Here is a 21,271-nt window from a genome sequence, read left to right as displayed (position 1 = left end):
TATGGCAGCTCTGCCCCCCTGACTCCAATGGAACTGAGCTGCAATACCACACACAACCCACGGATGGGGTGGTGCTGCTCTGGGAAGAAAGCAGCCATGTTTATTTAATCCTGAACAAACCCTTTAATTAAAGGGGTTAACCGGCAAACATTATTTATCAACTATCCACAGCAGGGAGTCAGATCACTGGATCAACCGCAACCCGAGCCCTCTCTGAATGGGACATTAGTGCGTCAGACTGTCCATCGGGGCGGATACAGACAGCAGTCCGACAGTACCAGACCACAGAATGCCCATTATCGCTCCATTCAGAGGGGGTGATAAATCATTTTCATTTAAAGGGCCACTGAGTTTACATAAAACGTTTGATAGGCCATAGAGACGCATCAAAGGTTTTGATCAGTGGGGGTCTGAGTACTGAGACCCCCCAACGATCCCTAGAGAAGCGCGTCTCTTCTCACTGCAGGGGAGAAAGTGACCCGGACTCAACAGAAAGTCCATTGACCCGTCTCAATTCCGTTGCATGCAACAAAGACAGAGCGCGATATGCGAGAACTTCTCTCTCCTCACTCTAGGGATCTGCGGGGGGTCTCGGCAGTTAGACCACCAACAATAAAAAATCTTTGATATGTCTCTATGGCATACAGTATTAAAAATTTTATGAAAACTCAGTGACCCTTTAAGAACATGAGAACTGGGTTTACCACTCTTCTCGTCAACGTGTTGGGTCTCTACACAGGTTTATACTAATTGGAATGGAAAGATCTAGTTGTCAATGTATTTATAAATGTCCAGGAGGAACAACAGAGGAACGGCACAATGCAGACTCCTAAGAAAAGATGTTCCAGAGTGGTTATTTCTTGGGGAACACAATATTGTACTAAAATAGACCTTGTTCCATTGCCAGATGTTTCTCACAAAATCTTCACCTCTTTATCACCTGTCACCATGGTTTGCAAACCAATGCGAGGAAGACATTTCTTATAAACCTACTTTTCATGGTGCCATCTTCTTCCTCCTCCTCTTCCTCATCACTGTTTATCACCATGGTGCCCAGATCAGATTCCAACATGGTACTACTATGCTCGATCATGGTCTGAGCACCTTCGCTCATGGTGCTGGCCGCCCTCATGGTCCCGGCGCTCTCCGAGCTGGTCTTGACCATCGTGTGGGAGTCCAGCTCATCTTCCTCCTGCAAGACACAAAGGGCATGCACACAAAGGGTTAATGAGTGGTACCATCCTTCGTAGAGATGCATCGCCGGAGATTCGAGCTTCGTTCCCATAAAGTTATTCTGCTCAACCACATCACAAAAACCTCAAACCTTCCTATAAACGCTGGAAGTTTCGTGCTGGAAAACGGCAACCTTTAACAGCTCGGTTTATTGGGTTGATACTTCTCGGGGGTCATAATTTACAATTAAAGTGGAGCAGAGACAATAGGATTGGCGGGCCAGGGCCCCCCCGATTCTGCAAACATCAAGTGTGAGGTCAATTTATGGAGGCTGCCATATTTTACTACTCTCTCATTACAAGAAAAAACAAGCAACGGAGAGATCTGCTCAGAAGATGCCGGGGGATTGTAGAAAGGAGCGGATTTTAGTATTGGATACAACAGCATTTCCAATCAGGGGCAGAAATGTTCCTGGAATGCAAAGCCGAACTGATGATAATCCAGTGGATGAATCAGACGCCCCATATAGAGCACAAATATGTGAAAACATACAAAGGATAGACACAGCTTCCCCCACACACTTGCACAAGGCGTGTCCATTACCCGGTAGCGCCTACCTGTTCTATAGCGCTGCATCTATGAACAGTGACTGCAACGCAGCTGCGCTGGTGGAAAGAACGATGGTCTAGTCACAACAGACTGTGTCCCCCCTACTCTGTCTCCCCCCACCCTTTACACTGCAGCACTGCCTGCTGCGGAAGGCCTACACACACTTTCAGGCAGTGAGCTGATCTCCATTACAGTCCGGCCAGTTTCAGGCAAGCTTAAAGAGGACCTGTCAGCAGAAAATGTAATGCGATCTGAAAGCACCATGTTATAGAGCAGGAGGAGCTGAGCTGATTGATATATATTTTTTGGGGAAAAGATTTAGTAAAACCTGTAATTTATACAATTCTATGTCTGCTTTTTGCACCTCCAGTGACTGACAGCCATCTCTGAATGGACTCTTATACACGCAACGTCCTCCTCCCTGTACCCATAGCTGTTCACAGGAGGTGGACAACGCAGAGATATTAATGTATAAATTACAGGTTTTACTGAATCTTTGTCCTTCTCCAGCTCTGTTGCATGATGTGTTCAGATTGCACTGCATTTTGTGGAGACAGGTCCTCTTTAATAAAGGGGCACATAACCCTATGCTGCTGTACATTAGACCCACGGTATCTACAGTCATAAAGCAGCACTAAATGCATTTTGCAGAATTGCTCTATTTCAGTTAAAGAGTAACTAAAACTTTATAAACATTTTTAATGTGTCATTCCTAATCAAACTATGTCTAATGTACATTGTTATTAAATTTGCATTTTTCATTTTTGCATACTTCTACTTCCCTAAATCGCAGTCAGTCACAGCGAAGGGGCAGGGAAGCGGGCGCAGTTACCGTGACTTGAAGCAAGGAGGCCGCTGCCTACGTGACTTCAAGCCTGACTAGAGAAGCGTGCCGGGCAGGGGATAATGCCTGCAAAAACATGTAGAATTACAATGCAGATAATGTGTGCAGCATCTAACCATGGTCTACTAGCCCCCTATGGATATCATAGGTGCACAGCTCTTTGCAGATAGCTATCCATCATGCAATACCATGGGGCAGGCGTCTGATTGGTTCCAAATTTATTCTGCACTTGAACAACAACCCCAGACATATAGCCAATCTCTCTTTTGTTCAATCCATTTGCATTTAGTCAATTGATAAAAAATAAACTATTCACACTTCTATTTCTGAAATAATTCTCACGTTGCAGCATATTGCCCATATCTGCCTAAAACATTTACACAGTGCTGTACTTCATTTGCGAACCACCGGAAATTGCCTATAAAGTCCAAAACCTCAAAAGTAAAGCGTGTCTTGGCTTATCCCCCATCTCCCATTGCTTTCCTGCAGTCCTAACAGGTAACCCACCCATTCCAGCAGAGGAAAGCATACTTAGGCTACTTTCACACTTGCGGCAGAGTGATCCGGCAAGCAGATACGTCGCCAGAACTGCCTGCCGGATCAGGCAAAACGTGTGCCAACTGATGGCATTTGTAAGACTGATCAGGATCCTGATCAGTCTTAAAAATGCCTGATCAGTCAAAAAAAATGCATTGAAATGCTGGATCCGTCTTTCCAGTGTAAGGGTACTTTCACACTAGCGTTTTTCTTTTCCGGCACTGAGTTCCGTCCTAGGGGCTCAAATCCGGAAGAGAACTGTATCAGTTTTATCCTAATGCATTCTGAATGGAGAGTCCGTCCCTCAGGATGCATCAGGAGGTCTTCTGTTCAGTCTTTTTGACTGATCAGGCTTTTCAGAAAAACGTAGCATGCAGTATTTTTACCTCCGGCCAAAAATCCTGAACACTTTGACTGAACGCCGGATCCGGCTTTTTTCCCATTGACTTGCATTAATGCCGGCGCCGTGTGTTCAGTCAAAACGGATCCGGCTTTTGCATGTTAAACCCGAAAAATAGGGAAAAAAAGTTAAAGTCCATAAATGACGGATCCGTTTTTTCCAATGCATTTTTCCATTGTGATCGAAAGCCTGATCAGGATTCAAATGTAATCAGTTTTCACACGTTTTTCCGGATCCGGCGGGCAGTTCCGGTGTCGGAATTGAACGCCGGATTCAAACAACGCTAGTGTGAAAGTAGCCTAATCCAGCAAAACGGAGCCGGCATTAATTTTTTTCACCTATTTTCCGGTCAGACCGGAAGGACGGATCCGGCACGAATACATTCCTATGGCGTTCAGGCAAGTCTTCAGTTTTTTGGGCCGGCGATAAAACCGTAGAATGCTGTGGTTTTCTCTTTTGCCTGATCAGTCAAAAAGACTGAACTGAAGACATCCTGATGCATCCTGAACGGATTGCTCTCCATTCAGAATGCATGGGGATAAAACTGATCAGTTCTTTTCCGGTATTGAGCCCCTAGGACAGAACTGTATGCCGGAAAAGAATAACACTAGTGTGAAAGTACACTTACCTGCTCCCTGCCACTTTGTTACAGCTCCTTTGGCCCACTGTCCTCTGGTCCCCAATTGTTAATTTCCGTAATCAACAGGGGTCACGTGTGCTGCTGCAGCCAATGACTGGCCACAGTGGTGACATGTCCCATAAGTGGCACATCATTAAGTCATTGGCTGTAGATATGACCTCCGTCCATTTCGGAAGCTGAAACATGGAGACCGGAGCACGATGGTCAGAAGGAGCCGGAACAGAAAGTGAGGAAGCAGGTAAGTATTCCTCCCTGCACAGGTCCGGAGGGACAGAGAGGCTGCCTAAAAGTGTTTGAAAGCTGGACCCCTTTAGGCTGGGTTCACACCTGAGCGTTCGCGATGGAGCGCTCTGTATGCGCGATTGTACGGGTGTTTGCAAGCGCATACAACACCCATTTTTGCGCATTCCCGGAAGTCTATGTACGGGAACGCACGACAAGACGCCCCAAAGAAGCTCATGTACTTCTTGGTGCGTCGGGCGTTTTACAGCGCGATCGTACGCGCTGTAAAACGCCCAGGTGAGAACCATGCCGATAGGGAAGCATTGGTTTCTCCTTGTTGAGCGTTTTACAGCGCGTAGGAACGCGCTGTAAAACGCTCAGGTGTGAACCCAGCCTAAAGCATTATCATGGGACATTCATTATATAGTTCCTCTCCTGACATGTCTGTATTAGTAACTACTTGTATCCCCAAGTAATAACAATTCTGGAGCATTTGCAGTTCCTCTAATATTCCTGCCAGGAATTCATGAATAAAGGTACAACTGGGTGTTAACAGTTGGGGGGTGGCAGCAAAGTTGGCAGCACCGATAAGATAGTGTCAGTCACGCCACCCCCCAGCCCAGCTGTACCTTTATTTATAAACTTCTAGTAGGAGTACTAGAGGAATGGCACAATATCGTGTCATAAGAATTAATGCTACAGAATTCTTATTTCATATGGAATACAATTATGTATTAAAACAGACATGTCAGGGAAGGAGACAGGGCCTCCATAAAGACCATGGCACCTAGGGCATGTTACAGGGGTTCCTTAGGATAGGACATCAATATGATAGGAGATCAGTGGGGCCCGACGATCAAGGGTTTGCTGGCACTCCATACTTTTAGAACTAGCTGTGCCTGGTGTTAAGCCTCATTCACACGTCCATGTCCATGCTCAAATCCGTGAAAAGGTCATCAGTGATGCCTCCATGAAGGATCAGAGTTTTGTCCGTTTTTTTTCTGTCCGTGTGTCATCTGTGTTTCACGGACACTGCACAGCTGAAAAATAATTATCAAAGCATCTCTTTCTAATGAAACACGGATGGCATCCGTGTTGCATCCGTGGTTTTCACTGACCCCTAGACTACAATGGGCGTGACGGACATAATAGAGCATGTTTCCATGCTAAAAACACGAATCGTGGTAGAAAACGGATGTGTGAATACATACATAAAAATGAATGGGGACATGCGCTGTCCATGGAGAACATGTATAGCACACGTCAGTGGAGCACTGACGTGTGAACGAGGCTTATCAGTTCTGAGCAGCTCCGTTTCACTCCAACGAGCACCGCTGCCCCTTCTGTCAGTGCCATGGTCGGGCCCCCGCTGATCTGATATCCATGCCGTATCCTAACAGTTTTGTATTCCCAAAATCCCCCCTTTAAGGACTATGAAGTAATATTTGCTTTGGTCCCTTCTGCACACGATATGGTTCACCTCAAACTCTTCATTACTCTACTGTGTAAAACTTGCAAATCTGAGAATGGAGCCGGAAATGATTGATTCTTTAGTTTGCGGTGATTATAGGAATCTAGTGACACCCAATGTGTAATTAGTGAAGCAGAACAGGCCCCACCAATCACCGGCACTACCCGAGGGTAGCTGGAGCGGACAAGCCTTGGATGGGGTTAATGAGTACAACATGTAATCTGTGATTTGCTGCACGGCCGTATAGATTCCAATAATGGTGATCTGAAACGACAGCCAGCAATTAACAATGGACGGAACAGTGAAGCTTGTCAGGACCCCCCAACCCTTATCTGCACTCTTTCACAAAACACGGAGCGGCCAAACTGGCAGCGTGCTATTATGTGTCAGATGGTCCGAATTAACCGACTTAGATGACCGAGTCTGATCTCCTAATTACTTCTCCAGTTTGTTTCTGCCTGTCCTTGGGCATATTCCCCCCCTTCTCCAACATTTTCACCGGTGTGAAGTCAGACTGGTAGGGAGGACAATGGGGGTCATTTATCAAAGACCGGCTTTTTACGCCAGCCTTTGATAGCCCCTATGAGGCGGCGAAGGTCTCTGGCAGTCCTTGCGCCAAAAGTAAAAACTGTTCCAGCCCCTGACTGCTCCAGCCCGCTCCACTTTTACACCTGTTTCCGGGCGTAAATGTTAATAAATTAGCCGGGGCTTAGTGGAATGAGATTACATGTATTTAGGGATCTGGAGGACTTGTCAAGATGCTTGTGATGGGCCGCTGTGTTCTCAGGTTTGGATAACCCTGTTTAAATAGCCAATTAGGGTGTGTTCACACATTCAAGATTAGTTGAAGGTTTTGGCATGGGTTTTCGGACAAAATACTCATTGAATGTACCAACCTCCTACGCTCGATGCTAGTAAATGGCATATTTTCATACCTTAGTCACATGTGGCAGGAAAAAAAAAATCACGTGGAATATGCAGCATGGTCTAGATTGCGTGGCACATCAGCGGAAGAAATCCAAGTGTCAGCCTCTGATTTCTGCCACGTATTTTCTTGTGTAATGCAGTCTTGCCATAAGCTAGGTGTTGCTATAGCTTTATATGTTTCTGGAGTATCTGGGTGACAACTGGAATGGTGCACCTACGAGGTAACTTCTCTAGAGATAGGCCCCTTCCAGACGAGTGTGAGTATGCAGCAGCTCCCGTCCTGACCTCCCAGCAGTGATGGGGTCGCATAGCATTATGTTGATTTATGTTGCTATGTAACCCTTAGAGGTCTGGATGTATTGCATAACACTGGCACAATGCTGTCAGTGTTATCCAATACATTCCAAATCTGTAAGGGTTACATAGCATCATATATCAAAATAATGCTATGCGGCCCCATCACTGCTGGGAGGTCAGGACGGGAGCTGCTGCATACTCACACTGCGAGTCCAATGTGTGGAACTCGCTCGTCTGAAGGGGGCCATTTAAGCAAGGGGACAGAGGGTTGAATTTTATTAACTTAAATCTGCAAGCCAAAAGTTAAAGGGGGGGGGTCACAACACGTGGCCTGAATGCTGCAGAACTGATGCATTGTGAAGCACCTGCAAAGTGGATGAGATTTTAGCACTCTCCTCCCCACGCCGCAGTGTAAACTGACATGTGCATCGTGTTTTCAGTCCGCAGCATCTAAATTTATGCTGCTAACATTACCTGCAGCTCTCAATCTTTGCAATGCAAGAGATGCAAACAGTGGAACACCCACTGCATTACTGCCAGTGAAGCCACAGCAAAATACAGCCCATTTCACCCCTTTTTTGGGGGGGGGGGGGGGGGGGGGGGGGAGTTCATCCCAATCCACTGTAGATAATCCACAGAGATCCCAAAGATCCAACCAGTGTCACATCCCTGCATTTGCATTTTGATACAAGATTTATGGAAAAGAAAGAAATACACAGGTAAATGAGGACCTTCGCACAAAGGCTCAGATCTTTAGATCCTATCTATAGTATGGACCAGGCTTATAGAAGTCATTGCCAGCTTCACTTTATGCATTACATTCACAGCTCATAAAGGATAAACGCTAAAGATGTGCAGTTCACCAACGTAACACAAGGGGCCGCCAGAGACAACAAAATCAAAGACTATATAAACCAGGAATTTACAGATTGGCAGAAGGAACATGCCGATAGAGGCTAATCTACACAAGATGCAAGCGAAGGGCTCACATGCCAAGACCCAATGAACTTCAGTCATATCTATTGATAATCATTTCATTTAAATGACCTGAAATCATTTTCTATTAATTAAAATTGCAGCCATGATGTATCTGCCAAAAGTCAAACTAAATAAGATCAGCCTAATGGAACAGCTTTTCCTTCACGATCCATTCTAGAGTCTATTTCTTTTTCTATGGCCCATCAAAGCTCATTTCAACTTTCAGGTCTACAATATGCAATGGGTCTCGCTCACATCAGGACTAGATCCAAAAAGAGAAGTGACTGTTTTTCCTTTACACTTCTATTTTTATGATCCACTTTCAAAAAATAATAATCCATTATCATCAGTAAGCAGGGGGGAGTCCAGCAGCAAGGGTGCAATACCCGTGCAGCGCCACCACAGGCGAAATGAAGCATTATGCAATTCCCACTTTCATGAATGGACATGCTAAAACTCTAGCCGCTTTCTGATGTGCCCCCCTTTATACCACTTTTTGTTAATAGAAAGTGAAAAAACTTACATAGGTGTCAGTGGTAGTGCCCCTTAGTTTATTTCTCGATAGCTGCATCCACCTTCTGGGCACACTTGCACCGATGCATCCCCCTTCTGGGGGGGCACACGTGTAGCGATGCATCCACCTTCTGGGGGGGGGGGGGGCACACGTTGCACCGATGCATCCACCTTCTGGGGGGGCACACCTGTAGCGATGCATCCACCTTCTGGGCACACTTGCACCGATGCATCCCCCTTCTGGAGGGGCACACGTGTAGCGATGCATCCACCTTCTGGGGAAGGGGGCGCCACACGTGCACCGATGCATCCACCTTCTGGGGGGGCACACGTGTAGCGATGCATCCACCTTCTGGGGGGGGGGGGGGGGAACACGTTGCACCGATGCATCCACCTTCTGGGGGGGGCACACGTGTAGCGATGCATCCACCTTCTGGGGGGGGGGGCACACGTTGCACCGACGCATCCACCTTCTGGGCACACATGCACCGATGCATCCACCTTCTGGGCACACATGCACCGATGCATCCACCTTCTGGGCACACATGCACCGATGCATCCACCTACGGGGGGGCACACGTGCACCGATGCATTCACCTTCTGGGCATACGTGCACCGATGCATCCACCTTCTGGACACACGTTGCACCGATGCATCCACCTACGGGGGGGGGGCACACGTGCACCGATGCATCCACCTTCTGGGCACACGTGCACCGATGCATCCACCTTCTGGGCATATGTGCACCGATGCATCCACCTTCTGGACACACGTGCACCGATGCATCCACCTTCTGGACACACGTGCACCGATGCATCCATCTTCTGGACACACGTGCACCGATGCATCCATCTTCTGGACACACGTGCACCGATGCATCCATCTTCTGGACACACGTGCACCGATGCATCCATCTTCTGGACACACGTGCACCGATGCATCCATCTTCTGGACACACGTGCACCGATGCATCCATCTTCTGGACACACGTGCACCGATGCATCCATCTTCTGGACACACGTGCACCGATGCATCCATCTTCTGGACACACGTGCACCGATGCATCCATCTTCTGGACACACGTGCACCGATGCATCCACCTTCTGGACACACGTGCACCGATGCATCCACCTTCTGGACACACGTGCACCGATGCATCCACCTTCTGGACACACGTGCACCGATGCATCCACCTTCTGGACACACGTGCACCGATGCATCCACCTTCTGGACACACGTGCACCGATGCATCCACCTTCTGGACACACGTGCACCGATGCATCCACCTTCTGGACACACGTGCACCGATGCATCCACCTTCTGGACACACGTGCACCGATGCATCCACCTTCTGGACACACGTGCACCATGGTTTTTCAGCTCCCAGCTCTACTCTGGGGCCCTTGAGCAACATTTATCAACTATCTAGAAAACAGGTATTAAATGGGAATCTAAACCAGCTGTTCTCAGAGCATTTTGCATTGTTGGGTTTCCAGCACGCGGAGTACGGATGCATAGAAAGTATATGGGATCAGACCAGTACTCCGCATGATGGAAAAGTTGAGCTGATCAGATGAAATCCGACAGTGCAGAGCACTCTGAGAAGCCCTGCTACACGATCATGGTTTCCCCAAAGGTTTAGATCCACTTTAAATCTATGATCTATCCTTTGTATAAGTGAGAAATATTGTTCATCAGGGACCCATATAATTCCTGGAGAGTTTAAAGAACTGTGTTGATACAATACAATTAAATAAATAAAAAAAATATAAATTAATATACAAGTAAAAAAGAAACAACACGCTCCAATATCTTCTGAGAGAGCCAGGCTCTTTAAGGTGACGGTACGAGCCAGTTACACAGCGCTGCTGCTGCGCCGAGTACATCCTAGCGGCGTGAGCGGTATGATGGAAACATCTTATGACGGCTGACATGTTTTGATAGGTGCTGAGGTAAGTAAACAGATTTTTTTAATTAGCAGAAAACGGCAAGCAAAGTCTTCGACGGGGGGTAAAGGAGATCTGAACGCTTAAATGTTAGTTTAAGCATACTGACTATGACTGGCCTCTTCGAGAGAATTTTAATTTTTTGGATAGGATTGTGATTCAGGAGGTCAAGCAGCTGTGCGGTGGAATGTATCACAATCAGACCTCAGTTCATGACAGATTGCAGGGAATACGGCCAAATATTTATTACCTTAAAGAACAGGGTCACTCGGCTTTGTTTTTTCTGTGTTCTCGCTGCATATTGAGGACTAGTTTAGCCCTGAGTAGGAAAGCAGGCAAAACCGAACAAGCAGGAACAGCAGCTTACACAGCGGAGTAAGACAAGAGCCGTGTGAAGCGGCAGGTACACGTCTCGTGGGAATGACGGAAAGACGGGAATCACTTTTTGAGGTTTTGAGAACATGTGTAATACTATAGAATAAGGTGACGCTTCCTGCAGAGCTAGTAAGGCATCTGTCGGAGCTGGGGGACTATCCTTGTGGCCGCTGTAGTAATAGTAATGGCTAGGATGTCTATATTATAATGGAGGCCAGTTTCCGCAACAGCATATTAGTGTCCTTTCACACAACCGTATTTCTGGGCCTCCATCGGTTACGCAATTTTGAGGACAATAATGGGCATTTCTATCATAGGCCTGGCGGAAAAATGAGGAGCGCACACTGCCGGTTCCTATGTTTTGCAGACCGCAAAACACTTACAGTTGTGTGAATGGACCCTAAGAAGTGACACAGATTAAACAGAATGTCTATGGACCCATCTGGATTCCATCCCTTGCAGTGAGGAGAGAGAGTGTGCTATGCGGATGCTCCTCTCCTTGTTTTAGGGATCAGTGGGGGGTCTTCCACCCATCCAAACTTTTGATATATCTCTATGACCTACCGAAAGTTTTACGAAATCTCGGTGACCCTTTAGCTGTAATATACCCCACACTTGCCAACCTTCCTTTGTGGGGTCTGCAAGCAGTATCCTGGGGGTCTCTTCAGCAGATGGGTCAATGAGCTGTCTGACAAACTTAACACTTACCTGGTGATAAAGTCTAAGGGTAGGACCAGACAGGGTGCGCAAGACGCGGCCGCCATGTGGGTGAGAACCACGAGGTGTTACCTGACTGAAGACCTAACTCAAGGTGGGAACTCTCTAGACAGGACCGGTTAGCGGGAGAGCACTCTCTCTCTCGAATTAAAGGGGCTATCCCATGATAAATGTAAAAAAGATATGATATAGTACATTACTATCTTTTAAAAAAACAAAATAAGGGGCTCATGGACACGAACGTTGCTTGTTTTGCAGTCTGTAAACTGCGCAAAACATGCATAATGGCCGTGTGCATTTTGCATTCCATCCGGCCCATAATAGAACAGTCCTTTCCTTGTCCGTAATGCGGACAAATAATAGGACGTGTTCTACATTTTTGTGGATGGAACAGACAAACGGTGCTGTCCGCATCTTTTGCAGCCCCATTGAAATGAAAGGGTCTAAATCCAAACCGCAAAAAAATGCGGACAAAAAATAAGTTTGTGTGAGTGAGCCAGAGATCTCCTCAATCATTGCTTTAATTGCTCTGCTAGATTTATTTGAAGCTTGCAGCTCAGGGGGCGTGCACTTTTTCAGGGGCGTGTCCTTTCTACTGCAGCTGAAGGATGGAACTAAGCATGTGCTTCCATCTAAGTGAGCAGGACAGAGAAATTAGAGAAAGAGCGAACAGCAGGTGGCGCTCTACAGATTTGTTTTTAGTGAATAACTCCATGGCTATACTAAATCTCTAATGACAGGCAATTACTAAAGTATTCAGATCCAGGTACTAGTTTGAAAAATGTAGAATATTATTTGTGGACATCCCCTTTAAGGTGACACACTTTCCCTTTGGTGTTTTGATGCAAAAATTCCATGCAGCTAATGTCTACCTGAAAACCACTCTCAAAAGTTTCCAGCTAGTATGTACCTTAACATAACACTACCTGCAAAGCAGTTTTAGACCACTTTTACACTCACGTTTTGTGCGAATCCGTCATGGACGGATCCGGTCAGATAATACAACTGTCTGCATCCGCTATGAACGGATCCGTTTGCATCATCTTTAACAGATCCGTCTTGAACACCATTGAAAGTCAATGGAGGATGGATCAGTTTTCTATTGTGCCAGAACAAACCCGTGAAAACGGATCCGTCCCCATTTACTTACATTGTGTGTCAGGACGGATCCGTTTGGCTCTGTTTCATCAGACGGACCCCAAAATGCTGCAAGCAGCGTTTTGGTGTCGATCTCCATAGCGGAATGGAGACTGAACTGATGCATTCTGAGCGGATCCTTTTCCATTCATAACGCATTAGAATGCAAACTGATCCGCAAAAGTAGACTTACCATAAGGATTATTTTTACACGCTAAAAATACTTTGCTGATTTCAAGAGAACAAATTGCAGACCCGCAAAATACAGATACCGTCAGCGTTTCTTCTGCATTTTTTGCAGGCTCATTGTCTTCAACGGGTCCGCGGTCTGCATTTTGGGGCTAGGCACAGGACATGTTCTATCTTTTTATGGAATGGACAAAGAATGCGTACAGCACACTGATCATCTGCATGTCCGTCCTGCAAAAAGATTAAATATGTCTGCAAAATGCGGACCACGAACCTGATGTTAATGGATCTGCTAAAAAATATATATGTTTGGCGCACAGAACACATCCGTATTTTGTGGATAGCAAGGTCGTGTGCATGAGGCCTTACTGGTGTATTTTCTGTATGGTTTTACATTTTTGATGCATAGTTGACTTTTTTCATGCAGATTTCGTGTATTTCTATTTGAAATCAAAAAGAACACCGCTTGTGGGCGTATTTCATGAGTATTTACGTAGGTGCGGAATCTGCTCCAAGATGCACTCAGAAATACGTTGTGGTTACATGTGCTTAAGTATTTCTTAATTAAGAAGAAAGAAAGACACAAAGTACACAGTGTCGTCTCCGAACAGAGGGAAAGCATGAAAGGCCATGGACACATTCTCCAGCTAGGAACGAGCTCCGTGATTCCCCATCACATAGGTTCAAACCTGTCCAGCATTTTTGACTTTACTTTCTGCACAACTGGCTATGTCAGGCCTTTCCTGACTGCCTCCACAGCGCGCAGCATTACCAACACAAACATAATGACTACATTTCCTAACAATGAAACTATATCCTCTTGAAGCGTCCAGTTATCTGGATTAGAGGACATGGTTGCTGCTGATGATGATGCAGATCATCCCGCTGATTAATCCCACTGACACGGTGCCAGGAACCATTCCCCACGTGCCGTCTCGTCAGTAGCAGAGCCCTAGTGTGTGATGACTGGTACAAGCTGTGCAGACGGGTCTTTGGAAGATACAATGAGGATACAGAAATCGGCACATGTGGATGCTTAGGGACTACAAAGAAGTTACAAAAGTGGACATTTTCACTCTTTAATGGCCAGGCCTGACATTTTTCCATGATTTAGCAAAGAGGTTTAACAGTCCTAACTTAATTTGTTGGACTGTGAAAATAATTCTTGAAATCCTTTTCATGTGACACCTAGGGCTTTTTATTAGGATGTGCTTTGAAATCTTTTCCCCTTTTGTTTAGACTTATTTTGGGAAAGCTGTGCCAACAATTAAAGAAAATTCATCTCGCTGGCAAACTATTGGAAATAAATTGGTAAATTGACACAAAATTATTATAAAGGGCTCCCTATTCTGTGTTGGTCGTTTGTTTTAATATATAATATGTATAGTTACATGTGAGGGGCTAATCTGATGACACTGGGGGGCATCATATGGCAATGGAGGCACTGGGGGAGTGGGTGACATGGCAATGGATGACATGGAGGGGCTGATGACACTGGGGGAGTGGAGCTAAAGGCACTGGAGGAATGGAGCCGATGGCATAGGGGGAGAGCGAAGGGTGTTGGGGACTGGTGGCAGGGGGCCTGATGAGTTTTTATAAAGGAAAAAAGTCTATTAATACATTTTTTATTATGAGAGTGAGAGAGTGAGTGAGTGTGAGAGCGAGAGACAGAGAAAGCGAGAGCGAGAGAGAACCAAAAGTTTGGACACACCTTCTCATTCAAAGAGTTTCCTTTATTTTCATGACTATGAAAATTGTAGATTCACACTGAAGGCATCAAAACTATGAATTAACACATGTGGAATTATATACATAACAAAAAAGTGTGAATCAACTGAAAATATGTCATATTCTAGGTTCTTCAAAGTAGCCACCTTTTGCTTTGATTACTGCTTTGCACACTCTTGGCATTCTCTTGATGAGCTTTAAGAGGTAGTCACCTGAAATGGTCTTCCAACAGCCTTGAAGGAGTTCCCAGAGATGCTTAGCACTTGTTGGCTCTTTTGCCTTCACTCTGCGGTCCAGCTCACCCCAAACCACTCGATTGGGTTCAGGTCCGGTGACTGTGGAGGCCAGGTCAGCTGGCGTAGCACCCCATCACTCTCCTTCATGGTCAAATAGCCCTTACACAGCCTGGAGGTGTGTTTGGGGTCATTGTCCTGTTGCAAAAATAAATGATGGTCCAACTAAACGCAAACCGGATGGAATAGCATGCCGCTGCAAGATGCTGTGGTAGCCATGCTGGTTCAGTATGCCTTCAATTTTGAATAAATCCCCAACAGTGTCACCAGCAAAGCACCCCCACACCATCACACCTCCTCCTCCATGCTTCACGGTGGGAACCAGGCATGTAGAGTCCATCCGTTCACCTTTTCTGCGTCGCACAAAGACACGGTGGTTGGAACCAAAGATCTCAAATTTGGACTCATCAGACCAAAGCACAGATTTCCACTGGTCTAATGTCCATTCCTTGTGTTCTTTAGCCCAAACAAGTCTCTTCTGCTTGTTGCCTGTCCTTAGCAGTGGTTTCCTAGCAGATATTCTACCATGAAGGCCTGATTCACACAGTCTCCTCTTAACAGTTGTTCTAGAGATGTGTCTGCTGCTAGAACTCTGTGTGGCATTGACCTGGTCTCTAATCTGAGATGCTGTTAACCAGTGATTTCTGAGGCTGGTGACTCGGATGAACTTATCCTCCGCAGCAGAGGTCACTCTTGGTCTTCCTTTCCTGGGGCGGTCCGCATGTGAGCCAGTTTCTTTGTAGCGCTTGATGGTTTTTGTGGCTGCACTTGGGGAAATTTTCAAAGTTTTCCACATTTTTCGGACTGACTGACCTTCATTTCTTAAAGTAATGATGGCCACTTGTTTTTCTTTACTTAGCTGCTTTTTTCTTGCCATAATACAAATTCTAACAGTCTATTCAGTAGGACTATCAGCTGTGTATCCACCTGACTTCTCCACAACGCAACTGATGGTCCCAACCCCATTTATAAGGCAAGAAATCCCACTTATTAAACCTGACAGGGCACACCTGTGAAGTGAAAACCATTTCAGGTGACTACCTCTTGAAGCTCATCAAGAGAATGCCAAGAGTGTGCAAAGCAGTAATCAAAGCAAAAGGTGGCTACTTTGAAGAACCTAGAATATGACATATTTTCAGTTGTTTCACACTTTTTTTGTTATGTATATAATTCCACATGTGTTAATTCATAGTTTTGATGCCTTCAGTGTGAATCTACAATTTTCATAGGCATGAAAATGAAGAAAACTCTTTGAATGAGAAGGTGTGTCCAAACTTTTGGGGTGTACTGTGTGTGTGTGTGTGTGTGTGTGTGTGTGTGTAGTGTGTGATAGTGTGTGTGTATGTATATATATATATATATATATATATATATATATATATATATATATATACACAACACACATATACACACACACACAATCCAAGGCAGCACACAAATAACGGTGAAAAAACACCCTATTTTTTCACCGTTATTTGTGTGCTGCCTTGGATTTTTCTATACATATACAAAAATGGATCAAGTCCGTGGTCTGTTTCAAGGAATTGCACCCCTGTGATTTGTGTGCTGCTCATCTTTTTTGATATATATATATATATATATACATATATATATATATATATATATATATATATATATATATATACACACATATATACACACATATACATACAGTCATGTGAAAAAATTAGGACACCCTTTGAAAGCATGTGGTTTTTTGTAACATTTTTAATAAAAGGTTATTTCATCTCCGTTTCAACAATACAGAGAGATTAAAGTAATCCAACTAAACAAAGAAAACTGAAGAAAAGTCTTTTCAAGATCTTCTGTAAATGTCATTCTACAAAAATGCCTATTCTAACTGAGGAAAAAGATAGGACACCCTTGCCCCTAATAGCGAGTGTTACCTCCTTTGGCTGAAATAACTGCAGTGAGACGGTTCTTGTAGCCATCTACCAGTCTTCGACATCGGTCTGAGGAAATTTTACCCCACTCCTCAATGCAGAACTTTTTCAGCTGTGAGATGTTTGAGGGGTTTCTTGCACGTACAGCCCTTTTCAAGTCACCCCACAGCATCTCAATGGGATTCAAATCTGGACTTTGACTTGGCCATTCCAGGACTCTCCATTTCTTCTTTTTCAGCCAATCTTTGGTTGATTTACTAGTATGTTTTGGGTCATTGTCATGTTGCATGGTCCAGTTCCGCTTCAGCTTTAATTTTCTAACTGATGGTCTCACATGTTCTTCAAGCACCTTCTGATACACAGTAGAATTCATCGTGGATTCTATGATGGTGAGCTGACCAGGTCCTGCTGCAGCAAAGCAGCCCCAAACCATGACACTTCCACCTCCATGCTTCACAGTTGGTATGAGGTTCTTTTCTTGGAATGCTGTGTTTGGTTTACGCCAAACATGTCCTCTGCTGTTGTGTCCAAATAATTCAATTTTGGACTCATCTGTCCAAAGAACATTATTCCAGAAGTCCTGGTCTTTGTCAACTTTATCTCTGGCAAATGTCAGTCTGGCCTCGATGTTTCTCTTGGAAAGCAAAGGTTTCCTCCTTGCACACCTCCCATGCAAGTTAAACTTGTACAGTCTCTTTCTGATTGTAGAGGCATGTACTTCTACATCAACAGTAGCCAGAGCCTGCTGTAGTTCTCGAGATGACACTTTAGGGTTTTTGGAGACCTCTTTTAGCATCTTGCGGTCTGCTCTTGGGGTGAACTTGCTGGGGCGACCAGTCCTGGGCATGTTGGCAGTTGTTTTGAAAGCCCTCCACTTGTAGACTATCTTCCGGACAGTGGAATGGCTGATTTCAAAATCTTTTGAGATCTTTTTAAATCCCTTCCCAGACTCATAGGCTGCTACAATCTTTTTTCTGAAGTCCTCTGACAGCTCTTTTGCTCTCACCATGGTGCTCACTCTCACTTCAACAGTCAGGAGCACACCAAACTAAATGTCTGAGGTTTAAATAGGGCAAGCCTCATTCAACATGCAGAGTAACGATCTACTAATTATGTGCACCTGGTGTGATATACCTGTGTGAGATCTGAGCCAATTTAAGAGGGAATACATGTGAGGGTGTCCTATCTTTTTCCTCAGTTAGAATAGGCATTTTTGTAGAATGACATTTACAGAAGATCTTGAAAAGACTTTTCTTCAGTTTTCTTTGTTTAGTTGGATTACTTTAATCTCTCTGTATTGTTGAAACGGAGATGAAATAACCTTTTATTAAAAATGTTACAAAAAACCACATGCTTTCAAAGGGTGTCCTAATTTTTTCACATGACTGTACATACACACAGTATGTATGTATATATATATATATATATATTTTTTTTTTTTACTTTATAATTTTATAGTTTATTATATTTTTAATTTAGTTTTGGCACATAACATGTTCTCCAAGAGTGCAATAAAAAGCCTCGGGTGGACACGTACGCCTTTATTTTTTTTATTTTGCACTTTTCCACCGTAACTTGGGTAACCAAAGGAGCCCCAGTTTCAGGGGAAAACAACCACCTCTGATGATATTGTTCATAGGTATAATTGACCAGGGTCTGCTAAGACCCTGTAGCTCCGATCTGCCCTTGAGACACCTAGCGATCACATGATTGCCGGGCCCATTAGAGGAAGCAGCATGGCGCTTACCATACATGTAATGAGCTTGGTCTGAGACTTCTATGGCATATCTGAAGAATACACCATAAAAACAAACATACACTGGGATGCTGGTCCCAATTTTATACTTCGAACAGGCCCCCAAGCTCATCTTGCCTGAATTCAGCGGCTACTGGTGGTCGGGACTATGGAAACAGCAGAGCCGCTTGTGCTACACTGTCTCCGTAACTCCCACACAAGTGATTTGTGAATAAGGAAACTGCCTGACTACTTTTGGCCACGGCATTCAGGTAGAAGGGGGGTCAGGTGCCCTGTTTTAGGCTAGGTGCAGGAGCAAGATTTGAGGTCCACATCTATCACACATTTTTTATGACATCTTGTAGATATGCCATAAACAAAGCTAAACAGATAGTAAATCATACATAGGTATTAATAACTGGATGCATACACAGATGTAGCAATCCTCATCTTGACACTTAATGAGTGTACATCACAAACTTAACTAACTAACTGACTATTTTTAATGGATGTGATATCACACTAAGGGCTCATTCACACGGCCGTAGACGTTTTTGTGGTGTGCAAGATGCGGATTCCTAATGCACTGATACCAGCTGTGCGTGTTCCGCATTTTGTGGAAAGGTGCGTCCTGGCCACTGTTACAACTGCCTATTCTTTTCGCAAAACGGACAAGAATAAGACATGTTCTATTATCAATTTTTTTAGTGGGGTCGCAGAAGGCACATATGGATGTGGACAATACACGGTGAGCTGTCCAGATCTTTTGCAGCCTCATTAAAATGAATGGGTCTGCATCTGATCTTCAAAATATGCTGATCGGATGCGGACCCAAACTACAGTTGTGTGCATAAGCCCTAAAGCTGAGAAATGCTCCACCTGTACCACATCAATATACAAACTGGTAAAGTCTTTAAAAGGATGATCACTAGTAGGGTACATTCAAACGAAATTAAGCCGTTCACGCCCAGGCAGTGGAAGGCAAATTGCGGTCCGCAAAAAACAGGCACCGGCCGTGTGAATCCCGTATTGCGGCGTGTACCCATTGACTTGAATGGGTATGCGATCCGCTATATACGGCAAAACATAGGACATGTTCAATCATTTGCAGTGCAGAGGCACGGACCAAAAAGCCCATGGAAGCACTCCACACCGCCTCATATCAAGTCAATGGGTCTGCATCCGTATATTGCTGAACCGCCATTTGAGTTCCACAATACTGGCAAGGACAGCCTATGGTCATGTGAATGAGCCCTTAACAGGAGACATAATTAACACAATTGGTATCACAAAGTATTCACTCTGCCCACATTACAGAGAGGAAAAAGAAACATACTGAGTTTTCGTCCTCCTCTTCCAGTTCTCTCTGCTGTTCCTCGTGTCTTTTTGCTTTGATGTCCATAGCTTCTGTGATGAGGTCTCGGAGAATGGACACTGCTTTCGCATTCTTGATAAACGTGTGCTGCAGAGGAGAAACGGACAATTACTATTACAGAACAAAATAAATGCTCTTTTTCCTTATCATTGTTGGACTAAAACACCTGCAAAAAAACAACAGAATGCAAAACCATATTGTTAACGGCATGATAAATTATAAAATGGAAGTGAAGGCCTCTTATGCACTGGTGTCGGCTGTTCAGTATTTACATCAGTGTTTAGAAACTACAAAGAAAATCTATAATGTAATGACCTGGGCCCCCTTCCATGTTTCTACCCCCGACATATAGCTCGTTTGTGACAGGAATCAAATCGTTCAGCAGTACTGTTAAAAAGTTGCACAGCCTTCATCTGACAGCTAGACAAAAAAAATATAATAACCAGCACAATACTCAGTACAGGTGTTTTTTTTATTTTTTATACAGCATCTTAAAAGGGGTTGTATCATCATGATATATACTGCAGCTATTAGAGGGATTAGCTAATTCCCACAGGTCTGGCTGACAGCACCCCAAGATAATCTCCGCAGGTCTGGTTCACAGCACCCCCAGGTGATCCTCGCAGGTTTGGCTCACAGCACCCCCCAGCTGATCCCCGCAGGTCTGGCTCACAGCACCCCCAGCTGATCCCCACAGGTCTGGCTCACAGCAGCCCCAGGTGATCCCCGCAGGTCTGGCTCACAGCACCCCCAGGTGATCCCCGCAGGTCTGGCTCACAGCACCCCCAGCTGATCCCCGCAGGTCTGGCTCACAGCACCACCAGGTGATCCCCGCAGGTCTGGCTCACAGCACTCCAAGCTGATCCCCGCAGGTCTGGCTAACAGCACCCCCAGCTGAACCCCGCAGGTCTAGCTCACAGCACCCCCAGCTGATCTCCGCAGGTCTGGCTCACAGCACCCCCAGCTGATCCCCGCAGGTCTGGCTTACAGCACACCCAGATGAACCCCACAGATATGGCTCACGGCACCCCCAGATGATCCCCACAGATATGGCTCACGGCACCCCCAGATGATCCCCACAGATATGGCTCACGGCACCCCCAGATGATCCCCACAGATATGGCTCATAGCACAAAAAGCTGAACACCATGTCTGGCTCACAGCATCCCCTGCTGATCCACGCAGGTCTGGCTCACAGCATCCCTAGCTGATCCCCGCGCAGGTCTGGCTCACAGCACCCCTAGCTGATCCCCGCAGGTCT

The 21,271-nt window shown here is 45.3% G+C and overlaps 1 protein-coding gene across 1 annotated transcript in view; it reads right to left on the bottom strand.

Annotated features, from left to right (window-relative positions):
• STK3 (serine/threonine kinase 3) overlaps positions 1-21,271 on the bottom strand; it is a 247,563-nt gene that overhangs the window by 103,946 nt on the left and 122,346 nt on the right. The window contains exons 8-9 of the mRNA XM_044294570.1: positions 19,972-20,097; positions 994-1,192 (exon numbers count right to left, since the gene is read on the bottom strand). Of these exons, the coding sequence (XP_044150505.1) occupies positions 994-1,192; positions 19,972-20,097 (325 nt within the window). The remainder of the gene's footprint in view (positions 1-993; positions 1,193-19,971; positions 20,098-21,271) is intronic.

The sequence above is a fragment of the Bufo gargarizans genome, chromosome 5, assembly GCF_014858855.1.
Source record: "Bufo gargarizans isolate SCDJY-AF-19 chromosome 5, ASM1485885v1, whole genome shotgun sequence".
NCBI lineage: Eukaryota > Metazoa > Chordata > Amphibia > Anura > Bufonidae > Bufo > Bufo gargarizans.
The sequence above is the reverse complement of the archived record's forward strand: the minus strand, read 5'-3'. Positions and strand labels throughout refer to the sequence as shown.